At 45.9% G+C, this 21,133-nt stretch overlaps 2 protein-coding genes and 3 non-coding genes across 9 annotated transcripts in view; all 5 read left to right on the forward strand.

Moving 5' to 3' along the window:
* The window catches only part of atg16l1 (ATG16 autophagy related 16-like 1 (S. cerevisiae)), a 14,218-nt gene extending 2,286 nt beyond the window's left edge, over window positions 1–11,932 (forward strand). For 2 of the 4 annotated variants that reach the window (XM_027280610.1, XM_010747997.3), the window contains exons 2-21: window positions 747–858; window positions 941–1,034; window positions 1,121–1,226; window positions 2,511–2,584; window positions 4,131–4,200; window positions 4,650–4,831; window positions 4,990–5,055; window positions 5,140–5,226; window positions 5,506–5,565; window positions 5,668–5,712; window positions 8,340–8,442; window positions 9,131–9,236; window positions 9,319–9,389; window positions 9,560–9,631; window positions 10,219–10,339; window positions 10,438–10,543; window positions 10,631–10,780; window positions 10,909–10,956; window positions 11,043–11,144; window positions 11,260–11,932. In XM_027280610.1, the coding sequence (XP_027136411.1) occupies window positions 753–858; window positions 941–1,034; window positions 1,121–1,226; window positions 2,511–2,584; window positions 4,131–4,200; window positions 4,650–4,831; window positions 4,990–5,055; window positions 5,140–5,226; window positions 5,506–5,565; window positions 5,668–5,712; window positions 8,340–8,442; window positions 9,131–9,236; window positions 9,319–9,389; window positions 9,560–9,631; window positions 10,219–10,339; window positions 10,438–10,543; window positions 10,631–10,780; window positions 10,909–10,956; window positions 11,043–11,144; window positions 11,260–11,353 (1,863 nt within the window). In that variant the 5' untranslated portion in view covers window positions 747–752 and the 3' untranslated portion in view covers window positions 11,354–11,932. Of the gene's footprint in view, window positions 1–746; window positions 859–940; window positions 1,035–1,120; window positions 1,227–2,510; window positions 2,585–4,130; window positions 4,201–4,649; window positions 4,832–4,989; window positions 5,056–5,139; window positions 5,227–5,505; window positions 5,566–5,667; window positions 5,713–8,336; window positions 8,443–9,130; window positions 9,237–9,318; window positions 9,390–9,559; window positions 9,632–10,218; window positions 10,340–10,437; window positions 10,544–10,630; window positions 10,781–10,908; window positions 10,957–11,042; window positions 11,145–11,259 lie in introns of all 4 variants that reach the window. The other 2 variants (XM_010747998.3, XM_010747999.3) reach the window with 2 other exon arrangements.
* Window positions 4,290–4,559, forward strand: LOC113746204 (small Cajal body-specific RNA 6). Its single transcript, XR_003462676.1, has one exon.
* LOC113746203 (small Cajal body-specific RNA 6) lies at window positions 8,710–8,979 on the forward strand. The gene has a single exon (XR_003462675.1).
* On the forward strand, window positions 9,821–10,088 carry LOC113746205 (small Cajal body-specific RNA 6). The gene has a single exon (XR_003462677.1).
* Window positions 11,933–15,049: 3,117 nt separating the features above from the next.
* LOC104934184 (S-arrestin) lies at window positions 15,050–20,965 on the forward strand. Of its 2 annotated transcripts, XM_010749786.3 has the most exons (16): window positions 15,050–15,140; window positions 15,286–15,342; window positions 15,457–15,517; window positions 15,822–15,866; window positions 15,969–16,168; window positions 16,455–16,514; window positions 16,689–16,753; window positions 16,842–16,977; window positions 17,142–17,226; window positions 17,326–17,398; window positions 17,775–17,912; window positions 18,099–18,176; window positions 18,348–18,362; window positions 18,902–18,954; window positions 19,060–19,069; window positions 19,173–20,965. In XM_010749786.3, the coding sequence occupies exons 2-16, from the start codon at window positions 15,295–15,297 to the stop codon at window positions 19,264–19,266; spliced, it is 1,161 nt and encodes a 386-aa protein (XP_010748088.1). In that variant the 5' UTR covers window positions 15,050–15,140; window positions 15,286–15,294; the 3' UTR covers window positions 19,267–20,965. The 2 variants fall into 2 exon arrangements, with proteins under 2 accessions (XP_010748088.1, XP_010748089.1); XM_010749787.3 differs by lacking the exon at window positions 18,348–18,362.
* The last annotated feature ends 168 nt before the right edge of the window (window positions 20,966–21,133 follow it).

A 21,133-nucleotide genomic window follows, 5' to 3' on the forward strand; every position in this document is an offset into this window, starting at 1 on the left:
GTGTCTCTCTCTGTTGTGTGTGTGTGTGTCTCTCTCTGTGTGTGTGTCTTCTCTGTGTGTGTCTCTCTTCTGCTGTGTGTCTTCTCTTTGTTGTGTCTCTCTCTCTGTGTGTGTCTCTCTCTTTGGTGTGTGTTCTTCTTGTGTGTTTCTCTCTCTCTGTGTGTGTGTCTTTTCTGTGTGTTCTGTCTCTTGGTTCTTTCTCATCGTGTGGGTGTTCTCTCTTGTGTGTGTGTGCTCTTTCTTGTGTGTTGTGGTCTTCTCTCTGTGTGTGTGTTTTTTTCTTCTCTCTGTGTGTTTCTCTCTATCGTGTGTGTCTCTCTTTCTGTGTGTTTGTGTCTCTCTCTCTGTGGTGTGTATCTCTCTCTGTGTTGTCTTCTCTCTGTGTGTGGTGTCTCTCTCTCTGTGTGTGTTGTCCTCTCTCTGTGTGTGTCTCTCTCTCGTTTTGTGTCTCTCTCTCTGTGTGTGTGTCTCTCTCTTCTGTGTGTGTCTCTCTCTCTGTTTGTGTGTCTCTCTCTCTGTGTGTGGTGTCTCTCTCTCTGTGTGTGTGTGTCTCTCTCTCTCTGTGTGTGTGTGTCTCTCTCTCTCTGTGTGTTGTCTCTCTCTCGTGGTGTCTCTCTCTCTGTGTGTGTCTCTCTCTCTGTGTCTCTCTCTCTCTCTCTCTCTCTCTCTCTCTCTCTCTCTCTCTCTCTCTCTCTCTCTCTCTCTCTCTCTCTCTCTGTGTGTCTCTCTCTGTGTGTGTGTCTCAGGTGGTCATGGCGGAGCGGCGGGTGCAGTGTTCGTGGAAGCGTCATGTGTCGGAGCAGCTGAAGCTCAGAGACCGAGTGCAGCGACACGCCTTCGAGGAGATCGTCCACCAGTGTGAGTCCAACATGGCCGACCGCTCGCTGCCATCGCTGATGCGCTGGTTACTGGTTGTCATGACGACCTGTGTGTGTTTCAGATAACCGCCTGCTGGAGAAGTCGGACCTTCAGACCGTTCTGTCAGAGCGGTACCAGACGGACAAGTATGACGTCCAGAGAGGACACGAGACCAGGTGAGTCACGCCACGGCCGCCGGGCACGCTATGTCCCCCCTGACGTGTGCCGCGTCCCCCCTGACGTGTCCCTGGTCTTGTTTCAGTTCTGGTTCTGACCCGGGTCGCAGTGATGCCCTGCAGCAGGAGATGGCTCAGATGAGAATCAAACACCAGGAGGAGCTGACGGAGCTGCACAAAAAACGAGGAGAGGTCAGTCTGTTCGTAAGGTCACGTGTTCTGAACCCGGACCCACAGTCCGGTCTCTGCTGGACCGGGACCAGCAGGGACCGGACTGTTGGCTCTGGTGCTGAGGAGGATGTCATATGTTTGCATGTCTCTCTGTCTTCAGGCTGTCGGCTGCAGCTTCACAGGATATAAGTAGGGCGGCCATCTTAGAGGCTCGCTCTCTTTGGTTCCAGCAGTCATGGGACACACACACACACACACTCACACACTCACTCACTCACTCACTCACTCACTCACTCACTCACTCACACACACACACACACACATATCTCTCACTCACTCACTCTCACACACACACACACACACACACACACTCACACCATGATCAGTACCATCCACACAGTTCAGGTTGTTAGGGTTAGTTAAATGTTTTGTTGTACCTTGGTGTGTGGACAAACATTTGAAGCAGGTTCGTAGCAGATCGTCCAGTTTTAAGTATTTTCACCTCTGATACCGATATCTGAGGTTTAGTGTCAGCCGATACAGAAAAACAGTAACAAACGGTTTGTCTTATTGTGTGGAAGAGATCGGGATCGTTCTTTTGTGCAACATCAGACTCGACTTAAACATTTTTCCTATTTTTTAAAAACAAACAGATAAATGTACTGAATGACTTCTTTATTTAATAACTCTGCACCAGTACAACAATCTTAAAAACCAACAGCTTCACAGACATTGACAAACAATTCAGAATAAACAAGTCAGTTCTTCATAATGGTTTAGTTTAGTGCAACAATGATTTTGAAATGTTCCACCTCTTTCCTTCACCTCCTTCAAAGTTAGCTGCTTCATGCCGTCTCCACTTTGTTCTCTCAGTTCAGTGAACTCTGCGTGCTCTCTGGCGTGACATTTCTGCGAGTGCTTGATTAAGTTGATTGTGTTTGTAACTTGAAGTTTTACGACCGACCCTGGAACATTTACTGCGCAGGTGTTGCAGGTAGCCGTGGAGTTTGTCGGCTGAGTTTGTGTAAAAAAGTTCCAGACCGCCGATCCTTTCGCTCGCTCCGTTCTGAAAACAATGTGGCCTTCTGCACGGCGTGTTGCTCGCGTGTGACGTCACTCACAGTGCACAGCATAGAATTGGACTGAATAGATCGGCCGACATGGATCGGCTCATTGTCACCGATCCCTAATCTAGAAATTCTTCAATATCGGGACCGATGCCAATATCAGATTGGTGCATCCTTAGTTTTGTTTGACCCACCTGACATGTGCTGATTCATGACCCTGAAGTGTCTGTGTCTGCAGCTGGCTCAGAGCGTGATCGAACTCAACAACCAGATCCAGCAGAAGGACAAAGAGATCCAGAACAACGAGGCCAGGTGAGGACTAGCACGTGTGAGCCTGTTACCTGTCCAGGTGATCTCCTCTGTCTGCCTGACTGACTGACTGTCTTAGAGTCTTACAGTCACAAACACGAGACAACACACTCGCCATGGCAGAAGCACCAGGCCCGAGCGCTGAGTCTGCCGCGGCATCGTCAGTGGCAACACTAATTTGTATTTTTTTGTATTGTAAGTAATTAACAAGTATTTATAACTTGACAAATACATTTCAGTTCATAATAATAAAAAGGCTGCAGTATCGCGATAATACCCAGAACCGTGATACTTTGTCTGGTATAGTATCGTGGTTACACATTTTGGTATCGTGGTACTAGGGGTGGGCAATATATCGAATATACTCGATATATCGCGGCTTGTTCTACGTGAGATGTATGAAATGACTATATCGCGACCATCGAGTACTTGTCACGTAAATGTTTTAAGCTGTCTGCATTTAATTCTCTGGAGTTTTGCCTGTGTCACTCCTGGTGCTGCTCACAGCACGCAGCACACTGCCCCGCCCACTGCCCCGCCCACTCAGAAACATCCCCTGCGCGCAGCATACTTTTTGTATCAAGTGAGGAGAGACAAGGCCCACTGGCCCACTGTGAGGAGAGACAAGGCCCACTGGCCCACTCCGGAGGCGTACGCGCCGAACGGCTGTGCCGCGGTCACCGGAGCAGATAGCTGCCAGTCTAGTCAATGAGAGCACTCACACAGGGCGTGTCGCGGAGCGTCTCAAAAGCGTCTCTCCGCACCACGGCGCGAGCGTTCCATAGCATTTCTATTTTTGACGCGAGCCGCTGCTAAACTTCGTAAATTTCAACAGAGCAGATCGCACCAGACAGGAAATCCGACACAGAATCAACATAATAAACTTCCGCCCCCTTTCAAAATAAAACACAATACGCAGTTCATGTAGCTTTTCACAACTTCACATCAACATTACATCATGACCGGTGGCACCAGGTGATCAAAGATCGATCAAAGGGTCTCAACATGGACGATGAGAGACTTAATTGTTGAAGTGGAACAACACACAATCATTTGACACAACAGATGTTTTTTTTTTATAGTCTCTTCCACGTCGGAGAAGAAGTCAGCTGTTTGTTGTTTTCTTTATACACAGTTTATTGCAGGGTCTCGTGTACATCCAGGATTCTCGCGTGAATACGGCCGGCTCACTACGCTGCCAAGACGCGCCCGGTGTGAGTTGACGCAGGGCGGAGGACGCAGCTAAAACGCAGCGCAGCCGTTACTAATCTAATAGAGGGGTCTACTTGAATCATGACTGATGTTATGTTTTGTATCAAAGGGTTGAATTTAACATTCATAGTGATTTACAGGAGAAATAAAATATATATTATTTTATATATTGTGTATCGCGATATAGCTTAAAAATATCGCTATATTGGTTATAGGCCATATCGTGCAGCCCTACGTGATACTTTGTCTGGTATAGTATCGTGATACTTTGTCTGGTATAGTATCGTGGTTACTCATTTTGGTATCATGACAACTCCGACTGCCCGACTACTTTCAGGATGCTCGAGTATCAGCAGCAGATCGCTAACCTGGAGGGAGACTGTCGGGACTTGAGGAGCTACCTGCAGGTAGGAGACCACCTGGACCTGAGCAGGTCAAGTGACCCGTTTGTGTCACATGAAGCCAAATGTGAATAAACAGGAAGTGACATCATGAAGGTCAGTGATGATCAGTAAAAGGTCTGATTACCCACAATCCCCTCCTGCTGCCCTCTGGCTCCCAGCAGCCCCTGCTCTGTATCCCATCATGCTCTAGTGGTGCAGTGGTGGTCCCAGGAGCTGCTGACAGACAGGATGTGACATCACAGTGAGTCTGTACAGAGATCCTACAGGCTCTGTGTGATGTCATCCAACAGAACCAATCAGCATGGAGCGTCAGGCTGAGAAGGAGGAGGAGGGAGCTGATCTCAAGTTTTCAACCTGAGACCTTCAGACAGGAAGTCCTGTAATGTGATTTCACTCTGTACAGTGGCCTCTGTGATGTCACTATGTGATGATGACTCCCTGTGTCCCTGCAGGACCTGGAGAGGGCAAACCAGACCCTGAAGGACGAGTATGACGCCCTGCAGATCACCTTCTCTGCTCTGGAGGAGAAATTGAGGAAAACCACAGAGGACAACCAGGAGCTGGTGTCCAGGTGGATGGCCGAGAAGGCTCAGGAGGCCAACAAGCTGAATGCAGAGAATGAGAAGGACAGCCGGTGAGACGAGACGTTTGGTCCACTGACTGACGTAGACTGACATTTGGTCCTCTGACTGACGTTTGGTCCTCTGACTGACGTGGACTGACGTTTGGTCCTCTGACTGACGTTTGGTCCTCTGACTGACGTAGTCTGACATGGTCTCTGGTGTGTTTCAGACGCCGACAAGCCAAACTACAGAAGGAACTAGCCGATGCTGCCAAAGAGCCTCTCCCCGTTGACCCGTCAGTACTTTGTATTGTTTGAATCAGATTTGTTGATGTGACTGAGGACAAACCTCAGTCTGACTTCTTTCTTTGTGTCTTCAGGGACGACGATATCGAGGTCCTGGCTGAGGATGGAGGGAAGGGAGGTGGAGAGACATCCCCCAACAGACCGCTCAGCAGGACTCCAAGGTGAGACCAGACTCTAAAAAACTGGACGACTTAAGCAGACTAACCCTGAAAATCCACCGGACACGTCTTTGTGGATGCAATGCTGTTTTGTTCCGTCCTTCTGAAGCGGACCGTGGCGGAGTCGGTGGTGTTTGAAACATTGACTAGAATGGCCGTATATCGCTGTGGCGCACAGGCAATGCTGCGCATCCTTGTCCAGTGGAATTTTTGGGGGGTAAAGATTGCAGTCAGTCAGTCTATAATCTCATCCTTCGTCTTTCATCTGTCTCTGTTCTACAGTAAGAAGATCTCTCAGCCTCCCCCTGGTGGTCTGCTGGACTCCATCTCCAACATTTTTGGGTATGTAGCTGTCAGATCACCTGTGTTGGTCTCTGGGGGTCTGGACTGTCCATGTTGTGATTGACCACCTGTCCATCTACCTGTCTACCTGTCTGTCTGCAGCGTGTCTGAGTGTGTTCAGCCTGGACTCGTCCCACCACTCTCCAGGTGAAGGACTGTGTGTGTTCACCTGTTCACACCGTCAGCTGCTCGCTGATTCACTCATCCTCAACTTGTTCGGGTCGCAGTCTGTTCAGGTTGCGGTCGTCCTTGTTGGTTGAGGTGTTGAGCTTCCTGCTGGCGGTGTGAACACAGTTTGTTTGTAGTGAATTGATTATTGACCGAATGAACACTAAATCAATAATCAGGCTGTTTGAGTCACCTGGGGCCTCATGTACGCATACTTGCGTGGATTTCCACGTGAAACTTGGTGTACGCCAAAACCCAGAAACTGGCGTACGGACAAATAAATTCAGATATATCAAAGTGTGCGTACGCATAGATCCAAGCACGTTTCTTTTGTACATCCCAATCAACGTGGAATTGAGCGCACATGCAACTCCCCCCCTGTCCACGCCCCCATTTACATATGCAAATCTATTTAAATAGGCCCTGGACCTGAGATTCACCTCTTTGTCCGATCAGATAACGCGATGAACAAAGGAAAGAAAATAAATTTCACAGAATCTGAGCTAAAGATTCTAGTGAATGAAGTGGAGATTCTGTTTGGTTCCTGTCAACAGGGATAAATGACCAAAAAAAAGACGTGAGTAGGAGCGTGTGTTTGAGGCTGGAAATGCCGTGGGATCCGAGCAGCGCACACACAGGTGTGGACAGGTGTGGCGCTGCGGCTGAAACTTTACGCCCGCTTTTACTGACAAGAATACTGAACACAGGGAGACGATCAGGGGCTTGTTAGAAAGCTCTGCAGCGCTAATTTCACCAGCAGAAAACAAAGAAAACATGATATTTGAATGCGCACATGCCCAAATGTGCATTGGCACGGTGCGCGATGGGTGGCTTCTGGATAAGTAAAGAGTTTATTTAAAGAGAATAGAAGCCACCCATCGCGCACCGTGCAGCCTCCAGCCTGTTCCCAGCCATGCTGTTAGTCATAATGAATGAGTCGTGCGTTGAACCAGGCTACCTTGCCACGATGTTAGTGAGCTGCATTCACGCATCACATATGATTTGAACATTGATGGAATGAAAATGTTTCGTACTAACATAAACAAATTCGTCCTGTGATTTTATAGCAATGTGTGTGCAGTCAATAGCTCCGATTACATCAGGGAAACCGGCTCTCGCTGCAAACTGCGCTTTAACGTCGGCCTGTTCAACAGCACTGTATGGGAATCTGATGTACCAGGAAGACATTCAGATGATTCTGTCCCACACAGCTGGCATGGCTCGGCTCAGGGTTGACTGGCACACTCCTGACCGATCGGCCAGCTCCCACTGGAATGCCCCTGTTGCCAGGAACCCCAGTGTAGTCAGACAGCCGGCCCCCGTTGCGCTCTCGGGCCGGCCGCAGCTCTGCGCACAGCTCCAGTAACACTGGCCTCGGTAACCGAAATCGTCTTATGAGCCAATTATCATTGTTTGCAAGTAAATCTGTGCGTTGCTTAAATCGCTCACGGCGGATTGCACCATTTGCAAGGTCCTCTAACAACGCTAACGCTGCCTTTGTTAATATCATTTTCTTCATTACATTGCGCATGCTTTTATATCCACCCATATAACTGCAAACACGTGGGTGTGTTAATTGTTCATAAGTGTCTCTGATGTGCACATCACTCTGATGACTACTTGTTTCCACATTATTAACAGTTTCTCAGCGTCACCTCTAGGTGTACCAAAGGAACAACAGCTGTAGAAACGTGCGTACGACAGCTATGAAATTGGCGTGGGGCACGCACATTTCTACGATTGTTTCACGTTTGATACATCTGAACGTGGAAAAGGACGTACGCCACTTTTGTGCATATGCCACCTTTGTACATGAGGCCCCAGGTGATCTGATCACCTGCAGGAGGAACCAATCGGAGCCAATCACAGGCTGCATTGATGTCACGTTGTCCTGGAGTACACCTGTACATCACTGCTGTACAGCGAGCTGTTCGGTTCACACTGCTGTGACGATCCACATGAGTTTCAGTTTGTAGTTTGATCTTCAGACGTTAAAGAGACTCTGAATGATTTAATATTGGCGGGCATGAACTCATCACAGTCCAGGTCTTCTTTCATATAACTGTTCACTCCTGTTTGTCCCTTCAGGGCTCTTGTACTGTTTATGAGGCATGTGATAATCCTGTTAACCTCACACACTAACATGAACTTTAACTTTGTCATTAACCTGCAGCCGGGTCATGTTTCCTCCAGATCAGGTAGTCCAAAACTATTCCCCCGCACGGTCTCTGAGACCACTGTGGTCGACATTACATATTCAGACCAAATCAGGTGTTGCAGCGCTGTGTTTATAAACGCAATTACAAAAAACTTGTTATTTCTCTGATTAATTATTTCTCACATCTCTCAACACACCTGACTGACTCTCCGTACCGTATCAGATAAACCAGTCCATGAACTCTGGGCAGCGTCCGGTATCTGTATCTGTCTCTGTGATATTTCAGGCGTGTGTTTGGTTTATTTTTCCTCCACTGCCCCATTTAAACCGACCAACCCCGCTCAAATTAACTGGAGAACTTATGTTGGGGCGTCCTCTTGGGGCCGTGGCGTCCTCAGCGTGTTAGGATGTCGTCAGACTGTTTGACGATGCTTCTCTTCCTCAGCAGGCGTCGAACTGCCAACTCTTTCAGCACTTCACCTGAAAACACTGAAGCACCTTCAGGAGTCTGTGCTGAGGTTCGAGTCCCGTCAACAGCGCTGCATGTCTTTGTAAGTATCTCCAACTCTTCATGATCAGCTGGCAAACGCTACATGACTCAACCTCTGACAGACTTCCTGTTTGGGTCACAGATGTTGGACTTCAGTTAACGAAAATTAATTGATCATGAAGAGCTCGTTAACGGAGGTCAAAGCAGCAGGAAGTCGTAGACGTTGACCTTATTTAGCCGTTCTGTGTCACATGGCATCACCTTTTGATCGACATCATAGATTTTCCCATAATTCCTGGTTTTCTACACAGTTTAATGAAACCTCATTGGTCAATGATGAACAGTAAAAGGTCTGATTACCCACAATCCCCTCCTGCTGCCCTCTGGCTCCCAGCAGCCCCTGCTCTGTATCCCATCATGCTCTAGTGGTGCAGTGGTGGTCCCAGGAGCTGCTGACAGACAGGATGTGACATCACAGTGAGTCTGTACAGAGATCCTACAGGCTCTGTGTGATGTCATCCAACAGAACCAATAAGCATGGAGCGTCAGGCTGAGGAGGAGGAGGAGGGAGCTGATCTCAAGTTTTCAACCTGAGACCAAAAAGCACAGATTTGATTGGTTCAAAGCACAGCGACACTCACGGCGTCACTCAGAACGCCAACGCCGTGAGTGACACCACGTCCTCTGGAGTTTTAAAATGTTTGTAGTCATCATCTGTACCGGCGCCTCTTTAAACTGTTTGTGTTCAGGAAGCTCACGATGGCGAGGTGAACGCCGTGAGGTTCAGCCCTGGCTCTCGTCTCCTAGCAACAGGAGGGATGGACCGCCGGGTGAAGCTGTGGGAGGTCGTCGCTGGTGAGTTCAGGATAGAAACAGGAAGTAAAGCTCTGCATGTAAATTAGTCAGCTGGTCTCAGGATGTTTGTCTGTTTGTTCAGGTCGCTGTGAACCGAAAGGAGCTCTGACCGGCAGCAATGCTGGAATCACCAGCATCGAATTCGACAGCGCCGTAAGTCTGAAGACTGTTTTGATATTCAATAGAGACACACTGATAAACTTTGATCGTACCTGCTGGTTTCAGACTTTGTCTTGTTTTCAGGGATCCTACCTGCTGGTTTCAGACTTTGTCTTGTTTTCAGGGATCCTACCTGCTGGTTTCAGACTTTGTCCTGTTTTCAGGGATCCTACCTGTTGGCGGCCTCGAATGACTTTGCCAGTCGGATCTGGACTGTGGACGACTACAGACTGAGGGTGAGTCTCACCTGGATCGTGTTCTGAAAGTCAAGACAGAAAATCTTTAGTTTGAATGAATTATCTGATAAAGGAGACTTAAGTGACTGAGATCAATGAGCAGACTTATTGATTGATCATTAACTATCATCTTGTCTGGGATGTCAGAGCACTGGGCTTTAACGAGCTCGTTAATGCCCGTTTCCTTCTGGTCTGTGATGTCATGTAAAAGGTCTGAACCTCAGATTCCCCCCGTTGGCCATCTTGGCTCCCAGCAGCCCCGGCTCTGTATCCCATCATGCTCTAGTGGTGCAGTGGTGGTCCCAGGAGCTGCTGACAGACAGGATGTGACATCACAGGGAATCTGTACAGAGATCCTACAGGTTCTGTGTGATGTCATCCAACAGAACCAATCAGCATGGAGCGTCAGGCTGAGGGGGCGGGGCCTGAGTGCTGATCTCACTCTTGTACTGAGACCACAATCATGTGACACTGTTTGATCAAATCAACTGACTGCAGCATCGGCAGCTAGTTACAGGCCACGTCTATTTATGGTCCTTCCTGTTTACCTGGTTACCAGGTGTATAAGTGTGTGTGTATCTCTCCAGCACACCTTAACAGGTCATAGTGGGAAGGTGCTGTCAGCTCGCTTCCTATTGGACAACGCTCGAATCGTCTCTGGGAGCTACGACCGAACACTCAAACTGTGGGACCTCCGCAGCAAAGTCTGTACGTGGACTGGACACTTTGGACATGTTTACCATGGCAACCAGGGACACCTGTCGTCTCACCTTTTTCATCTGTCTCTCTTGCTCTCACCTGTGCAGGTATGAAGACAGTGTTTGCTGGCTCCAGCTGTAATGACATTGTGTGCACGGAGCAGTGCGTCATGAGCGGACACTTTGATAAGAAGGTTCGGTTCTGGGACATCAGGTCAGTCTGAAGTCAGACCTCTTCATGTTGGACTTGGTCCAGAGGTGGTTCTGACCCGACTGGGTTCTGTTGTTCTGTTTGTGTCAGAGCTGAGAGTATAGTTCAGGAGCTGGAGCTGCTGGGCCGAGTCACATCTCTGGACCTGAATCACGACCGGACCGAGCTGCTCACCTGCTCCAGAGACGACCTGGTGAAGATCATCGACCTGCGCACCAACACTGTCAAACAGACTTTCAGGTGAGTTCATCAGGCCTGGTCCTCAGACCCGGTTCAAAGTCCAGTTGTGGATCAGGACCACATCAGTACACTTGAAGAGAAGTTCAAGCGAGCTGCAGTCATGACTGATCTTGTTTCTGTCTGTTCAGTGCTCAGGGCTTCAAGTGTGGAGCGGACTGGACCAGAGTCACCTTCAGGTGAGTCCAGAACACCTGACAGACCACGATGATGCAGGAAGTGTTTAACTTTTAAGACGGGAAGTGACATATTTGTTTGTGTTCAGTCCTGATGGCAGCTATGTGGCCGGAGGATCAGCTGATGGCGCTCTGTACGTCTGGAACGTCCTGACAGGGAAGGTTGACCGGACTCTGGACCGAAACCACAAGTAAGTACTGGACTGATCCCAGATCAGTGTTCGATAATAAAGACTGACGTCAGTGTGACAGTTAAACATGTAACAAACGGTCATACGTGTGCTGCTGTCCATGTTTGATCTGCAGCTCTGCCATCAACTCTGTGTCCTGGTCTCCGTCGGGAGCATACGTCGCCAGCGTGGAGAAAGGCAGCAAGGCCATCCTGTGGTCTGACATGTGATTGGCTGAAGCCTGATGTGGACTGCAGGCGGCGGGGCCACAGAGCCTGAGGACTCTTTTGGAGGAGTGGTCAGCTGGACTGAATCAGACCAGCTTCACTTCATGTTTACGTTTTATCTTCGAAGCTTTTAATGTTCAGAAAGCAAAGTTCAACCAGCTGGAAGTCAAAGATTGAGCATATAATCTTTATTAACAGCTGAACAATGAACACATCCATGAGAACACTTCACACAACTCCACTGTCCTCACTAATGTGTGTGTGCGTGTCTGTGTGTGCGCGTGTGTCTGTGTGTGTCTGTGTGTGTGCACGCAACCAGAATTAAAATCACAATATCCAACAAACTGTTTGACTTCATCCACACGACGAGTCCACCTCCTGTCCAGCAGTCTGTGTTTCTGTGTAGATTGTTAGCATGGGTCAGAGGTCAACAGGGGTCAGGTGAGGTCAGTAGATGTCAGGTCAGGTGTGGACTGTTCTGACGGTTTACAGTCCAGGAGCATCTCGTTCTTCCAGCTTAAATAAACAGACGTGTTTCTCCTGCAGCTGTTGATGAACTGCACGATGAACAATCCGCCAACATCCAACACGACTCATTTACTGTTACATACGTGTGCTCAGACAACTGTTACATGTGATCAGGCACACTGTTTTATTTTTATATATATACATACATACAGATACATTACAATATATACATATAACATAACATAATACACGTGTGCTCAGACATGGCTTGTTTCTCTCTGTGCAGCAGCTGCTGATGTCAGCAGACAGACTGCTGAGTCTGACTGAGCTACTTATCAGCTCAGCAGGTCACATGATGTCAGGATGATGTAATTAACTATGAGTGGTATGTAAACGAGTCAAGACACATGTATATATTGTATATGTGTATATATGTGATATATATATATAGATATATATATGTATATATATATATGTATATATATATATATATATATGTATTATTATATGTATATAGATATATGATATATATATATGTAATAGATATATGTATATATATATGTATATATATATATGTGTATATATATACGTATGTATATATATACACGTATATGTATATATAAATCAATCACTTATTATATATACTTAAAGTATATTATGTACATTCTCTACAAAAACCATCAAACACTCTGATGAAAGTATCTCATGAAGAAGACCCAGAGTTAGCTCTGCTGCACAAATCAGCAGCAGCTCAGATTAGAGTTTACAGAAATGCTTCACAGAGTTCCAAGTAGCAGACACGTCAACATCAAGTGTTCTAGATTATGAATCACACCTTCATAGTCTGAATGACTGCAAACAAACCACGACTGAGGGAGACCAACAAGCATGGACATTAGACCAGAAAATCTGGACTTTTGTCTGATTACTCCAAATCTGAGAGTTCTGGTTCAGACTGCCGTGTCTTTGTGAATGGATGGTATCTACATGTGTGGTTCCCACTGTGAAGCATGGAGGAGGTGTGATGGTGTGGAGGTTCTTTGCTGGTGACACACTGAACCAACATGGCTACCCCATCATCCTGCAGAGACATGCTGTGAATCTGGTTTGACTCAGTGGGACCATCATTTGATTTTTCATTGTAGAACATCCTCCATCCATCCAGAGGGATGGTACTGATGGAGGCATGATCTGGTCCTGAACACCATTGCTTGTGTCATCAGGTGAGATCTGACCTCATTAATGCAGGAACTCTCCAAGCAAGCCATCACCTTTGTTGCGAGGAACTGTTGATGGACCGTAAATGCCAGCTAAAGTTCCACAACCATTTTGTAACCACCACCCTGTGACCAAGTATTGTATTGGTGTCCACCAAGCAAGATCCAAGTATCAAGGACTACTCAGCAACTAGATGGAGAAGAGTCATCTTAAAAGAGTCATCATTCCTGTTTGATGGAGCTTATACTGTAGTTGGTGCTGGCTCAGGTGAGTCCTAAACCATCTCTTCCTGAGGACTCTGAAAAAGAACCACCTGTCTGCTGACATCCTGGGCAACTTCTACCGATGCGCAATAGAGAGCCTCCTGCCCAACTGTGTAACAGTCTGGTATGAGAGCTATTCTGTTGCAAGGCACTGCAGCGGGTGGTGAAAACTGCCCAACGCATCATAGGAACTCCCCTGCCAGCCATTGAGGAGGTCCACAAGAGGAGGTGTCTGCGCAGCTATCACCCTATTGAGCTATGCCCAAAGATGATCACCCCTGGACTAGCACAGCTGTTCATACTCTGTTAAAACAAAAAAAAACAAAAAAAAAAACACTTGTCCCTTTGTTAACTTAACATCTGTTTAGCTGGCCATGCTCTATAGTATTGTAATACATCTGTACTGTATAGTTAGCCCTCTTGTACAGTATTGTAATACAGTTGTCCCTCGCTATAACACGGTTCACCTTTAGTGGCTTCGCTGTTTCATGGATTTTTTAGTATAATTTTGCATACTTTTTTTACAGCGTACTGTACAGTATGAACGCACATTGTGTTCAGCGTCCTGATTGGCTAAGGGAGAAGTGTTTAAATAAGAGAGAAATGTGAGAAAATGTTAATGCCTGTCTGAGAAAAGTGTATAAAAGCGTGTGGTTAGGGGTTTTACGGCCTTATAACATGTATAATAATTGTAAAAAATAAATCTGATTACTTTGTGGATTTCATCTATTGCGGGTTATTTTTAGAACGTATCCCCCATGATAAACAAGGGACCACTGTACATCTGAATATTAGTTTAGTCACATCTCTATCTTGCACTCTGTTAATTTATTAATTGCACTACCTGTACATTATGCTCCCATAACTTATTTGTATATAATCTGCCCATAACTACTGCCCACATTGCTTATCTGAACATACTCTGCACATAATCATCTGTACATACTCTGCACATAGTTATTCACACCTTACTTGCACTACTGTATCTGTATATAAAAACTACAATTAACCTGTAAATACTGCATTTATCTGTATCTATTGCACTTTGCTATTTGCACTTCTGATTAGATGCTAAACTGCATTTCATGCCTTGTATTTATACATGTGTAATGACGATAAAGTTGAATCTAATCGAATTTAAAATCTCTTAGTTATGCTGTAACAGGACTAGACTGTGGGTGACTTCCCATGATGCACTGTGCTCTTCTCTCTCATTTAGTTAGGTTAGGTTCTTGTGGATCCTGGTTCTGCCCAGATCAGGAACAATGTGTGGCTCCTCTACAAAGTTTTGAAGATGCCAAAACTATCTAAACTGAACTTTCAACAGTATCACATGGTCTTCATCAGTATATGACCCAATCATTGAACTGGAGACGTTGAAGAGAATTTGTCCGATCGGCTCAAAAGTTCAGTCTGAGAAAAGACAGTAAGAGGATCTTTAGTTCAGACTGTGGACACCAAACATACGTTACATTTGAGAAAATGACTCTTTATGGTTCAGAGCCGTCTGAAGCCACCATCTGTGAGTTATTGTTTCAGTTTATCATTAATAAACATCTTATGTTAACGATGATAATGAACCAATGATGATAAACGCCTCACAGTAACGATGCTGATGATAAGCATGTTACATAAACAACAGTCAGTTGAGCTGCAGATCTTCCTGTTTGTTTGTTCAGGATTATCTATGTGTATAATGATCAGCATGCTGACCAGGCTGTGTGTGTGTGTGTGTGTGTGTGTGTGTGTGTGTGTGTGTCAATATAAATCAGTCAGTCCGTGACGGTGATCAGCTGTTTGAAACCTGCCGTCCTCTCAACACCTGTCAGTGCTGCTCTCAGGTCAGTCTGTTTTAATTATTAAAGGTTAGTTAGTCACATGATGTAACGACAGGTAATCCAGGTAATATATTTTAAACTGAACTGATGGACTTTGAACACACTGCTGATTCCATTATTTAATTAAAGATCTGTCGTCATGTTACAGGTAGTCACCATGAGTCCAAAACATGTCGTCTTTAAGAAAGTCTCCCGCGACAAGTCGGTAAGTCCTGTTTGTTGTCCATGTTGGAGGACCACCAAAGTACCTTTAAGCAAGGGTCTGAACCTCCTCTGGACCACTGAACCTCCTCTGAACCACTGAACCTCTGTGTTCCAGGTGACGGTCTACATGGCCAAGAGAGACTTTGTGGATCACTGTGACTTTGTGGATCCAGTTGGTGAGTTGAAACAGAGAACAGAAGTTTATGTGAACAATCGTCACATTCATGGATTCACCATGGCCAAGACAACACGACTCTGCTGACAGTACACCACAAAGTATACAGAGTACAGAATACACCTGGTGCCAGTCTCAGTCAGTGCTAAGCTAGGCTAAACAGGTTCCATTTAGTCCTTCTTGAACCATAATGAATGACTGGCACTCGTCTGTCAGTAGAAGGTTAATTATGATGAATGACTGATGCTCTTCTTGTCATGTGTTTCACCTGAACAGACAAGTTGTGGACTGTTTGTCTCTTTCAGATGGAATCGTTTTGATTGATCCAGTGCAGGTCAAAGGAAAGAAAGGTCGGTTTAGTGACTGTTGACCTTCCATATGAACTCCTGTAAACATTATTGACTATTTAAACTTGACATCACTGTTACCATGACGTCTTTATGTGTCCTCAGTGTATGTGATGCTGTCCTGTACCTTTCGGTACGGCCGTCAAGACATGGATGTGATGGGCGTGGCCTTCAGGAGAGACCTGTTCCTGGTCATCCGGCAGGTTTACCCTGAGCTGCAAGACAAAGAGAAGCTGACTCACACCAAGATCCAGCAGAAACTGCTCCGAAAGCTGGGAAACAACGCCTACCCCTTCTTCTTCGAGGTGAGACTAGGAGACAGAAATGAAGTCATCATGCATCTATTGGCAGGTCCAGATCTCAGTAGGTCAAATGGCCCAGCATGCATCTCCAGAGCCACGTCCACCTTCAGCACCTTCTGCAGGATCCAGAGGTGTTCCCAGGACTGATCAGATGTATCCTTCCTGTAGGTTCTTGGTTTGCTGATGTATGCTAAAAATGAATAGACTCCTGAACAGGTCCTGAATAAAACTGATGAGCTATCGATGACATACTGGTTTCAGGTTTGGATTAAAGAAGTTTGTGTTTCAGTTTCCAGACAACTTGCCGTGTTCGGTGGCTCTGCAGCCTGGACCCTCTGACGAGGGAAAGGTAAGACCATCATGACGTCAACATCAGCAGCTTTAGTATACAGAGATGGTCAGGTCCTGGTTTACAGAGACCACATGGTGGGTAGAAGAATTACAGTCCTAGATCAGGTCTGTCTGTTCAAACATGACCGTGTGGATGTGGATCAGGTCATGTGTCTCTGTGTGTCTCTGACAGAAATGTGCGGTGGAGTTTGAGGTCAAGGCTTTCTGTGGTGACAGTCATGACGACATCAACAAACAGTGAGTCTAATATATTGTTTGAACTCATCCTTAAATGTTTGTTAGATGTTTTTTTAATGTTTGGTAAATGTTTGTTCTGTCTGTGCAGGAGTTCGGTCCATCTCACCATCCGTAAGATTCAGTTCAGTCCAGAAGACACTAAAGTGACTCCTTTAGCAGAAACCACCTTCGAGTTCCTAATGTCTGAGAAACCTCTGAACGTAAAACTGAGTCTGCCCAAAGAGGTGAGACAAAGTGAGGCAGAGAGACAGACAGACAGACAGACAGACAGACAGACAGACAGGTCTCAGCCACCACATACAATGTTCATTAAAGGTTTGACGTGTTCACAGACTGTTTGTCTGTCTCTGACCTGTCTCTCTGTCTCTCTCTTCCTGTCTGTCTGCAGACCTTCTACCATGGGGAACCCGTCCCAGTGACCATAGAGATCACAAACTCCTCCAACAGGAACATCAAAGACATCAGCATCTCAGGTGACTTCAATCATCGTGTTCTTTCTAATACACATTCTTTGTAACATAAAAGTGTGTCAGGTACATATATGATATAATTAAATGTTTGTGTGTGTTCAGTCGAACAGGTGACCAACATTATTCTGTATGCCAACGACAAGTATGTCAAATCAGTGGCTAAAGAAGAGACGTGGTGAGTCCACCTTTATATAACTCTATATACTTCTTAAGCTCTCTGTATTGTTTTATCCAGGGGAGGGTGGGGAGTGGGCTGTGTTTAAAGCCTCTTTATGAGGTAGGAGTGGTCAGAAGTTTAGAAGAACCTGCTGGTGGACGCCAGCAGTGAAGGAGCCTGTCAAACTGGCCTCTGCTATACAGAGGCAGCAGACAGTCACTGAAGCACGAACCCAGGTGTTTAGCTGTTTAGCTCAGTCCTTGCTGCAGATGCCCCATGTGTGAAGGCTCAGTCCTTGCTGCAGATGCCCATAGATCCTCAGAATTATCTTTGGAACCAGAGGTCCAAAGACACATATAGGTTCTTATGTTTATCTGTGCATGTTTGTTTGCAGTGACTCAGTTCCCTCTGGTACCAGTCTAAAGACCAACTACACCTTGTATCCTCTTCTGGCTCACAACAAGGACAGACGAGGACTTGCACTGGATGGACGAATCAAACACGAGGACACAAACCTGGCTTCATCAAGCATGTAAGACACTGAGACACACGGAGACATTACTGTGTCTTAGTTCAGATATTTCTGTAGTACTCTGTGTACTTTGTGTACCTTATGGTGTAGTGCTCTAATTTCAGCAGATTTTTTCAGACACAGAGAGTCATGTGATGATTTTACAAGTCTAATAAAGACAAATGTCTCTTTGTGTCTTTGTCTCAGAGTGAAGCAGGAGGTGCTGAGGGAGGTCCAGGGGATGCTCGTCTCCTACAGGGTCGTGCTGAAGATGATCGCTTCTGGGTGAGTGTGAACTGCTCAGCATAAGTTCACAATATTAGTGACAGATGACCAATGTTTCTAAAACGTACATAACTTTAAAATATACTGAGGTCACAGGCGTTGGCCATGTTTGTAGTCAAAATGAGTTTTATGTTTGAACTCATTGTGTGTCTCTGTGGTCTGTGCTGTCAGGACGATTGGATCCAGGTAATACATTTTAACATTTAAACGTTTTAATATTTTAGTATTTTCAGATATTCTTTGACTCTTACAGTCATGTTGTAACCTCGGTTCTCTCTCCACCCCATCACATACTCTGTATGTTCAATGACCCACCTTCATGTTTGGGTAGGTAGACGTCTTTAAGACATGCCCTGCATGGAATGATGATGTAAATGTGTATTTACTGGTCGATCCTGTGAGTCAGAAAGCTTCGTATGTTAGTCCACAGAATACATCCTAATTACATAAATAATATTCATCAGAACTCTTCGTCAGTGCTCTCAGTCGTAAAGACCGACGCCTCGAGAAGTACAACACCGGGCTGTCCTCACCGTGAGAACCATCAACACCCGGGGTGAAGAAATGTTTTGAGTCTTAAAGACATCGACATACCCAAATTACCTGTGAAGGGGGACTGACCCTCCTGAAGGAGAGGACAAAAAAAACAAAAAACGATCAAAGATCAATAAGTAGAACAACTTATCGATGAAGGTCAATAAAAATCTGAATATTTTTTTTCACAGCGAGCTGTCTCTGGAGCTTCCTTTCAAACTGATGCATCCAAAACCTGAACCAGGTACAGACCACACTTCCTACACCTTGTCCTCCTCCTCTTCCTCCTCCTTTAAACCCGAGCTGAACATTAACGATGCGTTTTCTCTTTGCTTTTGTCTCATTTCAGCCAAACCCAGGTAAGTTCACCTCAGCATATTGTTTATCACACATCTGATGATGTCAGCGAGGATCAGGTGTGGGCAGGGTCACTAACCTTCCTTCCTGTCTGTCTGTTGGCAGCGATTCAGATGACATGGTCTTTGAGGAGTTTAAACGAGCCTACCTGAAGGGCGTGGTTTACGGGGACGATGATGAGTCTCCCACAGAGGCATAAATTACAAAGATGGCCGTTGCTTCCTGATTGGTCGGGTCACCCTGTGACAACGTCGGCTGTGATTAATGATAATGATAGTCTGCTAACGATGACAACGATGATGAGGAGACATTTTGAACCTTTAAAGATTAAATTAGATTAAAATCAGATTGTTTTTCTGTTAAATATCTTAATATGTTAATTAAAAAATTTACAGTCCGTTTAAGTAAAAAAACTTTAGACATAAATTAAAGATTTAGTTAAAAAATTTAAACGATTTACATATTTTGTATAATTTTGTTAGTTTGTACATTAATCTGATGATGAAGCATCATAATGTGATTTAGTCTGATTTAAATAAACATAGTCTGTGTCTGTATACATATATAATGTGTGTTTGACTGTATGGATCTGCTTCAGTCATTAATGTAAAAGTCTGCTCTCAATAATACAAAGAAAAACATTGTTTGTTTATTAAAATTAATATTAATGAGGTTCATGAATATTAATGAGGTGTTGTTGTTTCATGTTTTTAATATTTTATTATCTATTGATGATTGTGAACGTCATGGTCAGAGTTATGAAACGTATGGATGACCGACTGAAGCTGAACACGACATTTAACATGAAAAGTACCTGATCCAGGTGAGTTCATGTCTATGCTAACGTTACATCACAGTGTGGAAGACGAACCTGTGGACGGTTAAATGTTGATCTGATCATCATGGAATGAAATCTAATCCTCTACGGAGCCTCAGGAGGATCGAAATATATCATTGTGTTCTCAAACTTGTGGATCTTCAGACATCCTGAGTTCAGTTTGAGAGTTCAGCTTCCTCCTCACATGTCCGAGAAGACAGCAAAGTGGTTTGTCACTGTTTGAGGCCACTGTGGTCGAATCATCAGGGTGCGAACACACCTGAAGACAGGTTCAGGTTCAGGATCCTCTGAACCTCCTCTGACCCTCCTCTGGACTTCTAAACCTCCTCTGAAATTCTTATGGACCTCATCTGAACTGTCTCTGAATCCTTAAACTTCCTCTGAAGCTCCTCTGGACCTCTTCTAGCCCTCCTCTAAACTTCTGGGTCCCTCTGGACCTCCACTGAGCTTCTGGACGACCTCTTCTGGATCTCCACTGAACCTCCTCTGGACCTTCACTGAACCTCTTCTGGACCTCCTCTAGACTTCTGGGCCCCCTCTGGACCTCCTCTGAGCTTCTGGACGACCTCCTCTGGATCTCCACTGAACCTGCTCTGGAGCTCCTCTGAACCTCTTCTGGACCTCCTCTGAACTTCCGGACCTCCACTAAACCTGCTCTGGACCTTCACTGAACCTCCTCTGAACCTCTTTTGGACCTCCTCTAAACTTCTGGACCTCCTCTGAACTTCCAGACCTCCACTAAACCTGCTCTGGACCTTCAACGAACCTCCTCTGGACCTCCTCTGAACCTCTGGACCTCCTCTAAACTTCTAAACCTCCTCTGAATCTCAGGACCTCCCTGGACCTCCTCTGAACTGGACAGTGAACTTCTGGATCTCCTCTGGATCGCCACTGAACCTCTTCTGGAGCTCCTCTGAATTTCTGGACACTGAACTTCTGGACCTCTTCTGGATCCCCACTGGAACTTCCTCTGAACCTCCTCTGGAGCTCCTCTGAACCTCTTCTGGACCTCCTCTGAACCTCCTCTGGACCTCCTCTGGACCTTTGAACTTCCGGACCTCTTCTGAACCTCCTCTAAACCGCTTCTGGACCTCCTCTGAACTTCTGAACCTCCTCTGGACCTCCTCTGGACTTCTGGACCTCCTCTGAACTTCTGGACCTCCTCTGGACCTCCTCTGGACTTCTGGACCGCCACTGGACCTCCTCTGAACTTCTGAACCTCCTCTGA

Source organism: Larimichthys crocea, chromosome VII, assembly GCF_000972845.2.
Source record: "Larimichthys crocea isolate SSNF chromosome VII, L_crocea_2.0, whole genome shotgun sequence".
In the NCBI taxonomy this organism is placed as follows: domain Eukaryota; kingdom Metazoa; phylum Chordata; class Actinopteri; family Sciaenidae; genus Larimichthys; species Larimichthys crocea.